Raw genomic sequence first — 15,722 nt, 5'->3', positions numbered from 1 at the left:
GCTCCTTGTGGAATATTGGCCCCTAGCTGGCTTTAGCCACTCAGCTCCCGCTCCAAGCCATACCTTTTTAGCACCATTCCACGTGTCGATTTCTTGGACTTTATCAATATCATTGACTCCTGTATTAATTGTGAATAATCCAGTGTCAGTGTTGTTCAGCTGTAACCAATCAGAGAACAGGGGCTGTTAGATAACTTATTCAAAGCCAACTCTATCACTGTAATAAAACACTGCAGACCCTGTGATTGAAGTGAAAACAAATGGAGAAACTCAGCCGGTCAAACAGTGAACTTTATAGAGCAAAGATAAAGGTACATAAACAATGTTTCAGCTTGAGCCCTTCGTCAGGGTGTCGATCAGTGCATATCGGAACATGTGACAATAAACTTGCACTCCCATCCTGGGAAAAAGGTTGTCCATCTTATCTATGTCTCTCAGAATCTTGTAGACCTCTATTAAGCCACATCTTATCTTTCTATGATCCAAAGAGAAAAGTCCCACCTCTGCTAACCTCACCTCATAAGAGTTATTTTCCAATCCAGACAACATCCTGGTAAAGCTCCTCTGCACCCTCTCCATAGCATCCACATCCTTCATGTAACGAGGTGACCAGAACTGAACACAATATTACAAGTGTGGTCTCACCAGAGATTTGTAGAGTTGCAACATGACCTCCCAACTTTTAAACTCAATTTCCCATTAATGAAGCCCAGCATCCCATGGGCCTTCATAACTATCCTATCAACCTGTGCAGTGACCTTGAGGGATGTATGGATTTGGACCCCAAGGTCTCTCTGTTCCTCCACACTGTTAAGTATCCCTCCATTAACCCTGTACTCAGCCTTCAGATTTGAACTTCCAAAATGCATCACCTCACACTTATCTGGATTGACCTCCATTTGCCACTTCTCCACCCAACTCTGCATCCTATTGCAACCTTCAATGTTCTTCAACACCATCCACAACTCCTCAAGAAGTCAACCAGGGTCCACTGGGGAAAAATGGGGCAATCAGAGGATGTAGGTGATGTCTTAAATGGATTCTTAAATAGATCTGCATCCAAGGTTGCTGTGAGAGAGAGGAAGGAGATCGCTGGGGTCCTGAGAGAGTTTTTAATCTTGGCTGACTACAGGTGAGGTGCCTGATGCAGTAGGTGTTACTCAAGGAGGGCAGGAGGGATAAACTACATCCAAGGAAAATGGGCAGAACTGTTTGATTGTGAGAGACAATGCACTGCTATGTTTGGAAGCCTGTGACCAATTGTGTTCCAGAGAGATGGGGGTGCTGAGCCTCTTGTCTTTTCCATCATGTACATTAACAATTTGGAATGAATGCGGGAGACATGATCAGCGGCTCATTGGGTAATGGTGCTGATAGGGAGGGAGGAAAGTTGTAGGTGTAAAAGAATAAGTTTAACAAATATGCTGAACAAAGGGTTAATGAATTAGGGGAGATAATACAGTCATTCACTGTAAGATAATGGATATATAATTGCTTTCTAATATGCTGCAGTGAGATGGTAACTAACACTACAAGAATGTGAATACACCTTGAGTAAAGGACACCCTGACATTGCCCAGCCATATATAGATGCTACAGGAAACATGTGTAAAAACAAAAGGGCACCAGCTGTGTGAAACTTGTAGGGTCTCGTGCAGACCCCTGCCCAGAGGTGTATAAAAGTGAGGTGAACACTCTGTATGCTCTGAGTGGGGCTCAGTGTAGAGAACGAGTTACTGAACTCTTTCTTGTCCGCCTCACTCCTGCTAGCATTGTCATGGCTGAATAAAAAAAATGCTGTACACTTCATTGGTTCTGCTGTTTGTTTTATTACTGACTTTCACATAAACTACAGGGTAATAGGGATGAGGTGGCAAGATGGGGAGAGCTATGGAAGTTGGAATGTAATCTTGATATGTGCATGGTGATGCAGTTTAGGAGGACTAGCAGGGTAGGGCACATGACGAATGGAAGAGCCCTAGGGAGCAAGAGAATCTCAAAATATTTATCTTGAATCAAGAGGATAGTAGATTACAGAACAAGTGTTAATAAAATGTGATCCGTAAAGGCAGGCACTTAATGGTCTGCTTTGACGCGGTGGGCAGGAGACTGTGCTGTCAGGTGGACTCCACACATGATTTCAGCCACATTTTGTTCACTTTACTAAACTTCTTTGAAAGCTACAAACTTACATCAGCAAACAAGCCAAACTTGTCCTTGAAGGGGAGGAGATCTGGGAACAGTGTTTTCAGGAAGGTAATAAGTTCATCTTCGTAGCCCCACATGATTTCTTTTACGGTCTTTCTGAAGAAGGCGGTTTGATTAAATTTCTTCATGGCTATGTTGAATGCCAACTTCAAGGCTGGAGGTAAATTCTCAGCTAATATGGCCGAACCCTAAAATTAAAACAACAAATATTGGTAAAAGACACTGATGCACTCAGGAGGCTATTGTGGAGAAACCAATAGGCTTTCATTCACTTGAGAACATAGCATATCCTGGCTGTTTGGCCGTCCTGCACTGAGTTGCAGGGGCCTGTGGAGCCTGTGGGGTGGGGGGTTGGGGGGGGGGGTGCACAGGTACAACCAGCCAATAGGCATACTTGACCACATAATTATACGTTACACCGGAGGAGAGTTGAGATATCCTATATTCTGCAGTGCACATAAGAGTCCAAGCAAGTGTTTCAATTTCAGGTTGGGAAGGAGAATCTACTTTGAAGATCACACTAATGTGACAAGGAATCAGCATCAATACAACATCCTCTAACACAGTTAGTGTCGCCTTTATAGCACAAGCAGCCCAGGTTTGAATCCCGCGCTGTCTGTAAGGAGTTTGCCCATTCTCCCCATGTCTGCGTGGGTTTTCCCCGCGTGCTCTGGTTTCCTCCCATCCTCTGAAACATACGAGAGATGTAGGTCGATTTGGGTGTAATTGGGCGGCACGGGTTTAAATGGCCGGAATCGGGCTGTAAATAAAATTTAAAGCAATCATCAATTACAAAACACAGACGATGATCAGACTTGCATCATGCAGGACAGAACCTTTGCAGCTGAAGGTGAGCGTGATGTACTCCTTTTAAATGTGTTCAAAGAAAGGATGATGGAAAGCTGAAGGAATCTACAGTGGCTCAGTGAGAAACAAGTTGGGATTAGTTTCCTTGACCAATTGTAAATGAGTCCATCACTCTTGCTCTTAACTTCCCTTCTGAATGTTCTTCCTCTCCTCCTTTTAGGCTGTGTGTCCCACAGCATGCCCACGCAGGAAAAGGAAGTGGGAGGCGGCCCTCTGGCCTGTTGAACCTTGTCCACCATTCTATAAGATGGTGGCTGATCTGGCTATGAAGCTGAGCTAAAGGCCCTCCGAGTCAAATCACACCTCCTCTATTCTTGGTTCCAAATCCCCAAATCGCTACAAAGTCTTTAGCGTGGGCCCTGCTCACCATCACCATTCCTGGCTCCCACAGATGGCTGCATTTAAGCCACAATCAATATTATTATGTCAGAAAAGATACCAGCGCTGCTGGAAGAGCAGTGCAGACCCAGGGAGCGGAGCTGCTCCATAGGGTCCTGCCACCCGGACCCCATGCCTGTAGCTCCATACAGGCTTTAACCAGTAGTCGCAGAGGTGTGTGCCCAACATGATGACACCCATCCTCGGCAGCAGCAACAAGAGGTTGCAGAATCCAGAGGAGCAGCTAACCGGTGGAGGGCACCAGAAACGGGGACAACATCCCTGCTGAGAAGGAGAAGCAGACAAGATGACCTCAGTGGCAGACCAACAAGAGGTTCAGTGGCTGAGTGGCCAACATGGGCTGCAGGCACCGTGCTCAGGGGATATGCAGGGGCTGCTGGTCACTGGGTCATGGGAACTAGATATCAGAGCTGGGATTTGAGAAGATGATTAGGGCAAGAAGGGCTCCCGAAGGCTTCCTGATAGTGTCGGGAGATTAGATCTGGAGGTCAGGTCGTCGATGGACCAAACAGGAGTCTGCGGCTGCAGAGGCTGCAGGAGGGCTGGAGGTGAATCCATGGACTCGTTGATTCTGAAGGACTCTCTTTTGCTTCTCTTTCATTCATACTGAAAGGGATGCCAGGCCACACTAATGGTGGCCCTTTGTCTGTCTTACAGCAGGCAGAATGCAATTTTTAATAATATTACATGCTCTGTGCTATTATATGATGATAAAGGAATGTTGAATGCTCCATATTGCAATCCAATGGGAACCTGCATGACTTGATCCACAGCCATGGGTTTCCATCTCTAGAGACTGCTTCAGATCTCCTTTGGTGAAATGACAGAAGGAGGGGTTGGGGGAGAATGAAGGGTAAGAGGAGGAGGGGGGATGGGAGAAGGAGGAGGGAGAATGGAAGAGGAGATGGAGAGGGTGGGGAGAAGGCACTGGCTGGGGAGGGAGGGAGGGGTGGGACAGTGGGAGGGCAGAGGAGGGAGAGGGGGAACGAGAGAGGAATCTGAGTGAGGTGGGGGAGGGGGAGAGGTGGGGAGGGGGAGAGGTGGGGAGGGGCAGAGGGTAGGAGACTGTAAGAAGCAAGGAGAGAGAGGAAAGAGGGTGCAGGAGGGGGAAGGGTGAGAGCAGAGAAGGGAGGGAGTCGAGGGTGGAGGGTGGGAGATAGCGGGGGGGGTCTCTCACTCTGCTGTGGTGCACCAATTTACTGGTTCTTTGGCACCTCCACCCCTCAGCAGCCAGCTACTGTGCACTGCCAATATGGATACAGACCTCCCAAGACCTTCGATGAAACCTGCACCAAGGACTCTGGGGCTTAGTCCACCAGAGAGGCTATGGCTTCTTCAACCAGCACCGAATCAGCTGCAGAACTGTTGAGCCGAAGGATATTAACTCTTCCCTCAACATTAACCTTATCAGGTTAAGCCACTCATCAAAGCCCTATGGGTCTTGGACTGGTACTTACAAGTGCGAGCATGTTGGGCAGCACCAGTTGGTCCTTCTCATCACCGGCTGAACGTTCAGGGACAAAGTGAAACTGTCGATAAGATCGGTATGAAACAGTGTAGTTGTCATTAAAGGTAATGTTACCCTTTGGTCTGTACTCTCTGTAAAACAAAAAGAAAATCTCAATAAATTTTACATTTAGACATACAGCATGTGGTAACAGGCCCTTCCAGCCCATGGGCCTATGCTGACCAAATACCCCAATTAACCTACAACCCCCCCCCCCCCCAAATACATTTTGAAGGGTGGGAGGAAACCAGAGCCCCCAGAGGAAATGCTCCCAGACACGGGGAGAATGTACTGTTACGAGCCCAAAGGACCCCAAAACCCAGCAGCAATAGATATTTACCACAAGTAGTTACTTAAACAAAAGTTATTTTTTTTTAGTTATCTTTAAACATGAAAACAGAATCAAACTTTAACTTATCACTATTAACTTAACTAACCCAACTAATCCCTTTCTAATTCTAAGCGCACGTGTATGTAATGTGTGTATAAATTTAAGAAAGATCTTTGGTTCATAGTTCAATCACACTTCTCATTCTTCCAAGTTCTCTGGTTGCAGGCAATTCTTATACTGTGCACAGAATTTAACATGTATAAAGCACACCAGACTTTGGTACTCAAAAGGTAAATGGTTACTGCTCAGGAAGGTTCTTGTAGGTTTGCAGAGAGAGGTGTGTTGTTCCAGGATTTCCACAACTGAGGTACCACCATTAGTCACCTCAATGTCCAATGTCTTGCTGATGAAACTTGCCCCATCAGGGTTCTCCAGATGATAACCTCTTTCTTTCATGCTATCACAGAGTTCTTTTCTGTTCCTCTTATTCCAAGAGAAACATCAGACAGATAGCACTTCCATCCATCCACCACTCTGGAGCTTCTGTTTCAGTTCCAACAAGCTTCTCCTGGCTTGTTACCGCTTTCCTGTGTCACACACAGTCAAAGGCTCCCTTCTGTTTCTCTCTCTATCTGAGATCCAAACTGCCAGCAGTGTGTCCCTCTCTCTCTCTCTCTCTCTCTCTCTCTCTTTCTCTCTCTCTCTCTCTCACTTGCAAAACCCCCAACCTTCTCCAGCAAACAACAGGAGTTCATCTTTTGGTCCATCTGTTGTTTTAGGTAAACAATAACCTCTCAATGACCTCTGAGTGACCACTTTGCAGAGAGGTCAAAAGCCTTGCAAAAAAGTCCAAAACAATCAACATGGCTCTGGTTGTTCTTCCAAGACAATAGTCCATTCATTTCATGACATCATTTCAATTAGTACCTACTTGTGAAATGTGCATAGCATTCCTCACAGTTCCTCTTCAAAGTACTCTGGATATGAATTCTCCAATATTTCAAATAAGATCAGTTTTAAAGAGTGTGTATGTAACCTACTCTAATTTTACCAATCTAACTCCCAAAAACAAACCGAAATATTCCATCACAGTACAAACTCCTTACAGACGGCGGAGGTCACAGGCACTGTAACAGAATTGCGCTGACTGTGATGCTATCGGTGCCGCCCCAGACGACCCCACCTACTTCCAGGTTTCAATGAGCACATATTACTTTACAATAATTTTACTAACTCAAAGGAAATGGTTTTTAAAGTTGTTTGAGGACTTGGGAGCCTTATAGAATTCAGAAAAGGCCAGCTAAAAAATTGATAAAGAAAAGGCAAATGTTCTATGAGATCCAGGTGGGAATTTTGGTGGATCATTATCAGGTGAAACTTAATCTTACCAAGTGCGAGGTGATGTATTTTGGGAAGTCAAAGAGGGAGAGGACATATGGGGCAAACAGTTGGGCACTAAGAGACGTCGATGAACAGGGGTGCCTTGGCCTCTATGTCAGTGGATCCTTGAAAGTGTCAGTACAGGTGGACAAGGAGATGAAGAAGATGCATACGTTGCCTTCATGGATTAGCACATTAAATATAAATGTCAGGATATTATGTTGTAATTTAACACCTGGCCACACCACTCCTGATGTGTGCAGTTCTGGTTATCACACAACAGAAAGGATACGATTTTACGAATTTGCAAATACAGATTTGGTGCTGACGCTGTGGCCGTCGGCAGAATCCCAAACAGCAATGAGGAAGTGCGCAGGAGTGAGATCGCTCAGCTGGTTGAGTGGTGTCACAGCCACAACCTTGCACTCAACGCAAGCAAAGTGATTGTGGATTTTAGGAAGGGGGATTCAGGAGAACACAAACCGGTCCTTGCCAAGGAGTCAGGAGTGGAAAAATTAAGAATTTCAAATTCCTGGGTGCCCAACATCTCTGATGATCGGTCCATGTCGCTGCAGCAACTAAGAAGACTCACCCAGCGGCTCTACTTGGTGAGGAGTTTGAGCAGGTTTGGTGTTTTGCTAAAGACTCTTGCAAATTTCTGCAGGTGTGCCACGGAGAGCGTTCTGACTGGTAGCGTCGCTGTCTGGTGTGGAGGGGCAGAGAGTTCTGAACTCACCCAGCGCCATCTTGGGCATCACTCCATAGAACCAGAGAACATTACAGTACAGCAAAAAGGCCCTTCTGCCCTTTTATTATTCTAACCTGCACCCAGTCCTCCATATCCCTAAATGTTCTTAAATGTTAAAACTGAGCCCCCATTCACCACCTCAGCTGGCAGCTCGTTCCACACTCCCACCATTCTCTGTGTGAAGAAACTGCCCCTAAAAGTTACCCTTAAACTTTTCCCCTTTCACCCTTAATCCATGTCCTCTGGTTTGTATCTCACCTGACCTCAGTGAAAAAAAGCTTACTTGCATTTATACCTATACCCATCATAATTTGTAAACCTCTGTCAAATCTCCCTTCATTCTTCTACGCTCAGGGAATAAAGTCTTAACCTTTTAACCTTGCCCTGAGGTCCATGCAACATCCTAGTAAATCCTCTCTGCACTCTTTCTATCTTATTGATACCTTTCCTTTTGTTAGGTGACCAAATTTGCACTCAATATTCCAAATTTGGTCTCACCAATGTCTTATACAACTTTACCATAACATCCCAACTCCTGTATTCAATACTTTGATTTATGAAAGCTAATATGCTTAAAGCTCTCTTTACAAACCTATCTACCTCTGACGCCACTTTCAGGGAACCGTGTATCTGTATTCCAGATCTCTCTGTTCTACTGCACCTCTCTTGGACACATTAAAGCTCTTTAGACAGGAAGATTTCCGGTCAATACAACCTTTGTGAAGGTTGACAGAGCTAAGGCTTTTCTCTTTGGAGCAACAAAGAATGAGAAGTGACTTAATAGAAGTATATAAGATTATGAGGGGCACCAGACATCAGTTTAAAGCGATTGGAGAAAGTTTTAGGGGTGATATCAGGGGTTCGTTTTTTAACACAGAGAGTAGTGATTGCCTGTAATGCATTGGTGGAGGCTGGTACAAAAGGGACATTTAAATGACTCCCAGACAGGCACATGGATTCAAGAAAAATAGAGGGTTATGGCCGTGAGGTAAAGTAGGTTGTGATTGTTGAGTAGGTTTCTATTGATTGGCACAACATTGTGGGCTGAAGGGCCTGTACTGGGTTATAAAATTCTATGTTCTAACAACTGCCTGTGTTAATCCCTATATTTGCTCCTTTAATTCCTGATGGGTGGGGGAAGGGCTCCATTATAACCCTATCAAATCCTTTTTTACTTTGAACCTCCACTCGCCAAGAATATACCCTCTTGGCCCTGCCCTGATGTCCTCCCTGATCAAAAACTACCACCTCACCCCTCTTACCTCTTCCTCTATCTCAGAGGAGGTGAGGCAGAATAAAATTGGACAATGTGGGAATGAGAAATTACTTTCTGTGTTGTACTCTGCATTTACATTGCTTCAAGTATGGAATCCTCCCTTCTGCAATTTGAGCCACTCCAGGTTCACACTGCTGGAGCAGTGAATCAGGCATTCACAATATTACACTTAGGAATATTTGCTAAGTTATAGCAGATATATATATATACTTCTGATTAACCGAAAACCAAACAACCGGAATTCTGGCATCACAATTTGAAAAAAAGTCGATTTTTGTTTACCCACCATGCTCAAGTGGGGGGTCTGGCACACGGTTAGTGCCATTTTGAATCAACGGAGCTCTTGTGCCCTATACTGTTGGAAGATACGTAGTAGCTGCAATGGCAAAAAGGTCTGTCGGTCAGTGAGAAGTAAAGGAGGGAATGTTTGTCTGTCTATAGAAGAGAACATCAAGCCACTGTTGAAGCTGGACAGTGGTGTAAGTGTGAAACATCTAACAGACGTGTTGGAACAACCACACTCTATGACCTGAAGAAATAGAAGGATAAACTGTTGAAGTTCTATTCTGAAACTGAAGAACGGAAGTTAATAAAAGATAGAAAAACACTGCGTAAAGTTAAAAATGAAGAACTGAGCGTGCATTGATGGAGTGGATCAGGCAGCATCACAGTGAACATGTGCCATGTAACAGATTGCTGATCCTGAGAAAGGCAAAGCTCTTTCATGATGAACTGAAAATTGAAGAGAACTGTGCATATTCAGTCGGCTGGTTGAGTAGATTTAAGAAAAGACACGGCATTAAAGATGAGAAGCAAAAAAGCATCTGCTGATCATGAAGCAGTGGGAAGATTCATTGACGAATTTGCCAAGATCATCGCTGATGAAACCCTGAACCCAGAACAAATCTATAATGCCAATGAAACATCACTGTTTTGGTGTTTTTGCCCCAGCAGAACACTGGCAACCGCTGATGAGACAGTCCCTACTGGAATTAAGGATGCCAAGGACAGAATAACTCTGCTGGGATGTGTTAATGCAGCAGGCATGTGATAGACAAAAGCATGCATCCTCATTGCTTTAAAGAAATTTTTTACCAGTCCATTATTATGCCAGCAGAAAGACATGGGTCACCAGGGATATCTTTGCTGATCGGTTTAATAAACATTTTGTTCCAATGGGCCATGATCACTGCAGGGAACTTGGACCAAATGCCGACACCAATATTTTTTTAAATTCCTTGACAACTGTTCTGCTCATCTTCCACCTGGAAGTCTCAACAAAGATAATGTTCATGTCATGTACCTTCCCCCGGATGTGACTTCCTTAATTCAGCCATGCGACCGAGGTATCCTTCGATCACTGAAACACTTTCTTGAACAACGTGTTGTCAGCAATGAACAGAGGTGTGGTGGGTTTCCAAAAGGAGTTTACCATAAAGGATGCCATTCATGCTGCTGCCAACGCTTGGAGCAAAATGACTAAAGACACAGTTGTACGTGCCTGGCACAATCTCCAGCCTGTAACTATTCCTTGATGATGAAGATAATGGTGAATTTGAAGGATTCCGTGTGTCAAGGGTAAAAAAAAATGTCATCTGATCTCCTTGCAAGTGCAAATGAAAAACCTTCAGAGTCCATCAGTAAGTTGGAAGCAGAGAGTAATGAAGAAGTTTTTAACCTCGATTATGATGCTCCAGTTGTTCATTCACTGAAATTGTTCTGCATCCAGGTGAGCGCGATGAAGAGAACTTAGTTGATGCTGCAGAAAAAGTACCTATAGATGACATGGTGAACATGTATTGATGGACTTACTGATGGACTAGAGCAGTGTGCATTCAGAACAGAACAAGAGATCATGTCAGTGTATAGAATCAAAGACAGACTGCTCAGACAAAAACCCTTGTTAATGAGGCAGATGACATGGGAAGAGACATTGGAAAAAACCGGCGCACTGAAACCCCAGTGTTTGTTGCTGCATTTCAGACATACACCACAGTAACAACAGGCCCTTTCGGCCCATGAGCCCATGCCAATTACACCCAATTCACCTACAAACCCTGGTACATTTCGAGCCCCCAGGGAACACCCATAAAGTAAAAACACACTCTGCTTTGTAAGAATTAAACTTTATTATTTCATGCTTGAAAAACCTTCTGTTGTCATTTGCTGTTGTTTAACTATGGACACAAGTGTTCTGCTGATGCTATTGATCAACTTAGAGAAAATACCCGAATTTCTGAAAAATCCGCTTAACCAAGATTGGTCCGGTCCCAAGCATTTTGGATAATTGGAAGCATACTGTACCTGTAAACATAGGGTCCTCGCTGCACAATAACCGGTTTCTTTCCGAGGAGAATGGCATCTGGATTCACAACGTGAAAGAAATATACAGACATGTAGAAAGGCACAGGAACATCCTTCCAGACGGAATAGCTAAAACCATTTTTGGGGTTGATTTGAACATTCTAGATCCAAAAGTAAACCACAGATTAACAAGGAGTAATGAAATGGAGGCAAGCCATTAGAATTCAGATCAGTGCTTTACTTACAGACTGTACCAGCAGTGTTGTTAGAACATAAAATGACATTAATAGGAGTGGGAATAGGGTTACATGGGGCCATGAACATCCAATCTCTCTGCACCTCCAACCCCCATATTGAACGTCTCAAATCCCTGCAAATTGACCAGTCCCCATCCTTCACCACCCTCCTCTGCCTGGCAGAACTTGTTCTCACCCTCAATAACTTCTCCTTTGATTCGTCCAACTTTGTCCAAATCAAAGGATGAGTACCCACTTGGGCCTTGGCTATGCCTGCCTTTTTGCTGGCTATGAAGAGCAATCCATGCGATAAACCTACACAGGCAAAGCTCCTCAACTCTTCCTCTGCTTCACTGACGACTACATTGGTGCTGCCTCATGTGCCCATGATAAGCTTGTCAACTTTGTCCACTTTGCTGCCAACTTCCACCCTGATCTTAAATTCATTTGGTCCTTCTCTGGCAACAAAAGGGACTCCATCTCTCTGTCTCCTTCTCGGGAGATAAACTCTCTCCTTTTTCTACAAACCCACTGACTCCTCTTCCCACCCTGTCCCCGGTAAGGATTCCATTCCTTTCTCGCAGTTTCTTCATCTCCATTGCATCTGTTCCCAGGATGAGGCCTTCCAAATCATCCGAGATGTCACCCTTCGTCAAAAAGTGTGGCTTCCCCTCTTCTACCATCACTTCATCCTTACCTGCATCTCCTCTATTTCCTGCACATCTGCCCTAGCCCCCTCTTGTCCTAACCTACTACACCACCAGCCTCCGCATCCAACATATTATCCTCCACAAATTCCACCATCTACTATGTGATCCCACCATTAGAAGCATCTTCCCCTCTCCGCCTTCCATGGGGACCACTCCCTCAAAGTTCAAATTTATTGTCAGGGTTCATGCAGCCCTGAGATTCTTTTACTGCAGGTCAGGCAGAATTTCTGATTATCGGTAACTCTGTGACTCCCTCGTCCACTCAGCCCTTCCCACTAATCTCTCCCTTGGTATCTACCCCTGTGACCACAGGAGATGCTCCACATATGCCTACACCTCCTCCCTCACAACCATTCAGGGTCCCAAATAGTCCATCCAGGCGAAGCGACACTTTATTTGTGAATCTACGGGAGTCGTCTATTGCTTACGGTGCTCCCATGGTGGCCTCTATAGATAAAACTTTCCTTATTCTAATATATCCTAATTTCAAAGTAAGATATTCCAAAAGCATGAGCTACAATATTCCGAATTTCGATCTCTTCAATCCAATAAATCCAACTCTGTGACTGCTGCTTTAATTCATGATAAAACAGATAAACATTTTGCATAGCTTTTCATTAAGACTTTCATAACAATGAATAACAACGTATTTACTGTATAATTATAGATATAAAACATATATAAAGAAGCTCAGACTTTAAAGCGACAAAAAAAAGGTATTTAAAGAGATGCAAAATGTTCAAAATGTTTCTTGTGCTCACGCCTTCTTCAGATCTTGAAGAATAATGAGCAAGTTGTTAGTCTGGGTGGATATTACAACATATTACATCATGGTCACTATGGTAACACTTCAAACAATAGAATGAAGCACAAAATTAACTAAGAATTAAAAAGCACAAGGTTTTAATTTTTACAACCTCCTTTGTACTTGGAGTGACTGGACACAGACTGAGAGGTAATTTTGTTGAGTACCTTCACTCTATCCACTGCAATAGCAGGGATCTCCCAGTGGCCAACCATTTTAATTCCATGTCCCATTCCCACACTAACACATCTGTCCATGGCCTCATGGACCACCAAACTAAAGCTATCTACAAAATGGAGTAGCAATACCTATTATTCTGTCTGGGAACCCTCCAACCAGATGGTATCAACATTGACTTCTCTGGTTTCTGTTAGGCCCCTCCCCATCTCTCTCTCTCTCTCTCTCTCTCTCTCTCTCTCTCTCTCTCTCTCTCTCTCATTATCCTTCTGTCTCCTTTCCTCCATCTCCCTATCCCCTTCCCTCTCCATTCTGAGAGTAACCTTCTACCCCTAACACTTCTCACCTTTTCCCTCCAACCCGTATCCACTGATGACCTCTTGCCCATTGGCCTCTGCTCCTCCCCTGCCCCTTCTTTCATCCACCCCCCACCTTTTTATTCAGGTGCCTGCCTGTTTTTTGCTCACACTTCAGGTCCGAATGTTGGTTTTATATCTTTACATCCTATGGACACTGTAAAACCTGCTGAGTAAGATCCCTAGTATCTGGAATTCAAGCAACAGGCAAAAAAGAAAATCGAGAAAAATAAGCAATAAATAAATAAATACATAAGAATAAAATAATAGGTAAAAATACATAAGTTTAAATTGGTAAAAGTAAATGTTCTCTGAAGTAACACATCAACCTTTGGTGAAGATGGGAGCAGTATCCAGCCAGTGGAGGTCTTTGGTCAGGTTTTACTCGTAGCAGCTGTTTGAATCAAGTTGTGTTTCAAACCACAAGCAGGGTAGACATAGGAGATGCAGTGGGTGTTGTATATTTGGATTTTCAAAAGGTCTTTGACAATGTGCCCCACATGAGGCTGCTGAACAAGATGAGAGCCCATGGGAATTACAGGAATGATACCAGCAGGAATAGACCATTATCTTATCGGCAGGAAATAGAAAGTGGGAATAAAGGGACTGACGAGAAATCAAGTGACTCCATGAGGCAGTGGATTGGAGTCCAAAGGCTTTTATTAATTTAGACGTTAGCTGGGGCTCAGAGAGCATCTGGCCTGGATCCAAGCAAGAAGTGATCTGGGGTCAAGGTCTCGGGTCAGAACCTTTATTAGGGAATCTCCTGGGAGGGGGGGGGGGGGGAGTCAGAGGGAAGAAAGGGGTGGTCCAGGCAGTTATTACAGTGGTGTAAGCCAAGCCAAAGAAAAGTAATAACTCATACCACATGATTTGGATTGCAGAATACATGGCTTTGTGGCTACGTTTGCAGATGATACTGGTGGAAGGGAAGGAGGTAATGAGGAAATGGAGGAGCTGCAGAGAAACTTAGAAAGATGAGGAGAACGGGCAAAGAAGTGGCAATTTAAATACAACGTTGGAAAGCGTACGGCAACACATTTTGGTAGAAATAATAAAAGGGCAGACTATTATTTACATGGGAAAAAATTCAAAATTCCTGGGGTACAAAGGGATTTGGGAGTCCTAAAGGTTAACCTCCAGGTTGAGTCGGTGGTGAGGAAGGTGAATGCAATGTTGGCATTCATTTCTAGAGGAATAAGATATAAGAGCAGGAATGTGATGTGGAGGCTTTATAAGGCACTGAAGAGGCCTCACTTGGAATACAGGGTACAGTTTTGGGCTCATTTAAGGAAGGATGTGTTGGCATTAGCGAGGGTTCAGAGAAGATTCAGAAGAAGGATTCCTGGACTGAAGGGATTAACAAATGAGGAACGTTTTGACGGCTTTTAGTCTGTATTCCTCAGATTTCAGAAGAATGAAAGGGAAATCTCTAACTGAGGGGCTCAGCAGCTGAGAGATTCACACCAGGCTGCGAACTGCTGGAGACTGGCTCATGGGGACCAAATATCGGAGCCGGGATTCAAGAGGGTGCTGAAGTCAAGAAGGGCTCTCAAATGGCCTCAGACACTGAAGGCTCCCTGATCGTGTCGGAGGTTTGGGTCTGGAGCTCGGGTAGCCGATGGATTGAACAGGAGTCTGCTGCGGGATCGCTGAAGGTGAATCCATGGACACTCAGTGACTCTGAAGGACTGTCTTTTGGTTCTCTTTCTCCTATAGTTGGTGATGTGGAGCGGGGGGCGGGGTGTGGTGAGCTCAGGGTGACTCACAGTTTGCCTTACAGCAGGCAAACATTAAAGTATATCAGGTATGTTAGATTTTTAATGTATTAACACGTGACAATAAAAGAAACCTTTAACCTTGAAGTTATTTATGTGGTTGGTCACTAGTGACCTTGAGGTGTTGATATTGGGAGACTTGGCACTAGTTTTGCCTTTGAACGTCATTTACATATATCACAAACGATAGGAGTTTCCAACACCAATCCCAACAGCACAGAGCTGTCCATACACCTCCACCCAGAATAACCATCTGTCTCCTATGTGCCAGTTAATTCAGAATCCAAAACTATCAATTGCCATGGATTCCATCCATTTTTACCTCCTGGGTCAGCCTATTATGAGGGACCTTGTCAAATACCTTAAAGTCCAGGCAGTCAACATCTCCACACTCAAACATCTTTGCCACCTTCTCGAAAAAAATTCAACAAATCAATAAGACATGATCTCCCCCTCTCAAAGACATGTTGACTGTCCCTAATCTGACCACAATGTTCCAAATGTGCACAAATCCCCAAGTAGCCTTTCCAATAGTTTCCACTGAAGTGAGGTTCACTGATATTGTAGCGGAGTCGCTACGGTATAGCTCGAGGTAGAAAGAAGACTCGCACACCAAGGGAGTGTAATCAACACGGACTTT

At 44.3% G+C, this 15,722-nt stretch overlaps 1 protein-coding gene across 15 annotated transcripts in view; it reads right to left on the bottom strand.

Moving 5' to 3' along the window:
• The window catches only part of scarb1 (scavenger receptor class B, member 1), a 217,008-nt gene that overhangs the window by 45,316 nt on the left and 155,970 nt on the right, over positions 1-15,722 (bottom strand). For all 15 annotated transcript variants that reach the window (XM_069933456.1, XM_069933460.1, XM_069933458.1 and 12 more), the window contains 4 exons: positions 11,021-11,181; positions 4,932-5,073; positions 2,193-2,396; positions 64-159 (listed from right to left, as the gene is read on the bottom strand). In XM_069933456.1, the coding sequence (XP_069789557.1) occupies positions 64-159; positions 2,193-2,396; positions 4,932-5,073; positions 11,021-11,181 (603 nt within the window). The remainder of the gene's footprint in view (positions 1-63; positions 160-2,192; positions 2,397-4,931; positions 5,074-11,020; positions 11,182-15,722) is intronic.

This window comes from Narcine bancroftii, chromosome 4 (genome assembly GCF_036971445.1).
Source record: "Narcine bancroftii isolate sNarBan1 chromosome 4, sNarBan1.hap1, whole genome shotgun sequence".
NCBI classification, from domain to species: domain Eukaryota; kingdom Metazoa; phylum Chordata; class Chondrichthyes; order Torpediniformes; family Narcinidae; genus Narcine; species Narcine bancroftii.
This window is presented reverse-complemented; position numbering and strand designations above follow the sequence as displayed.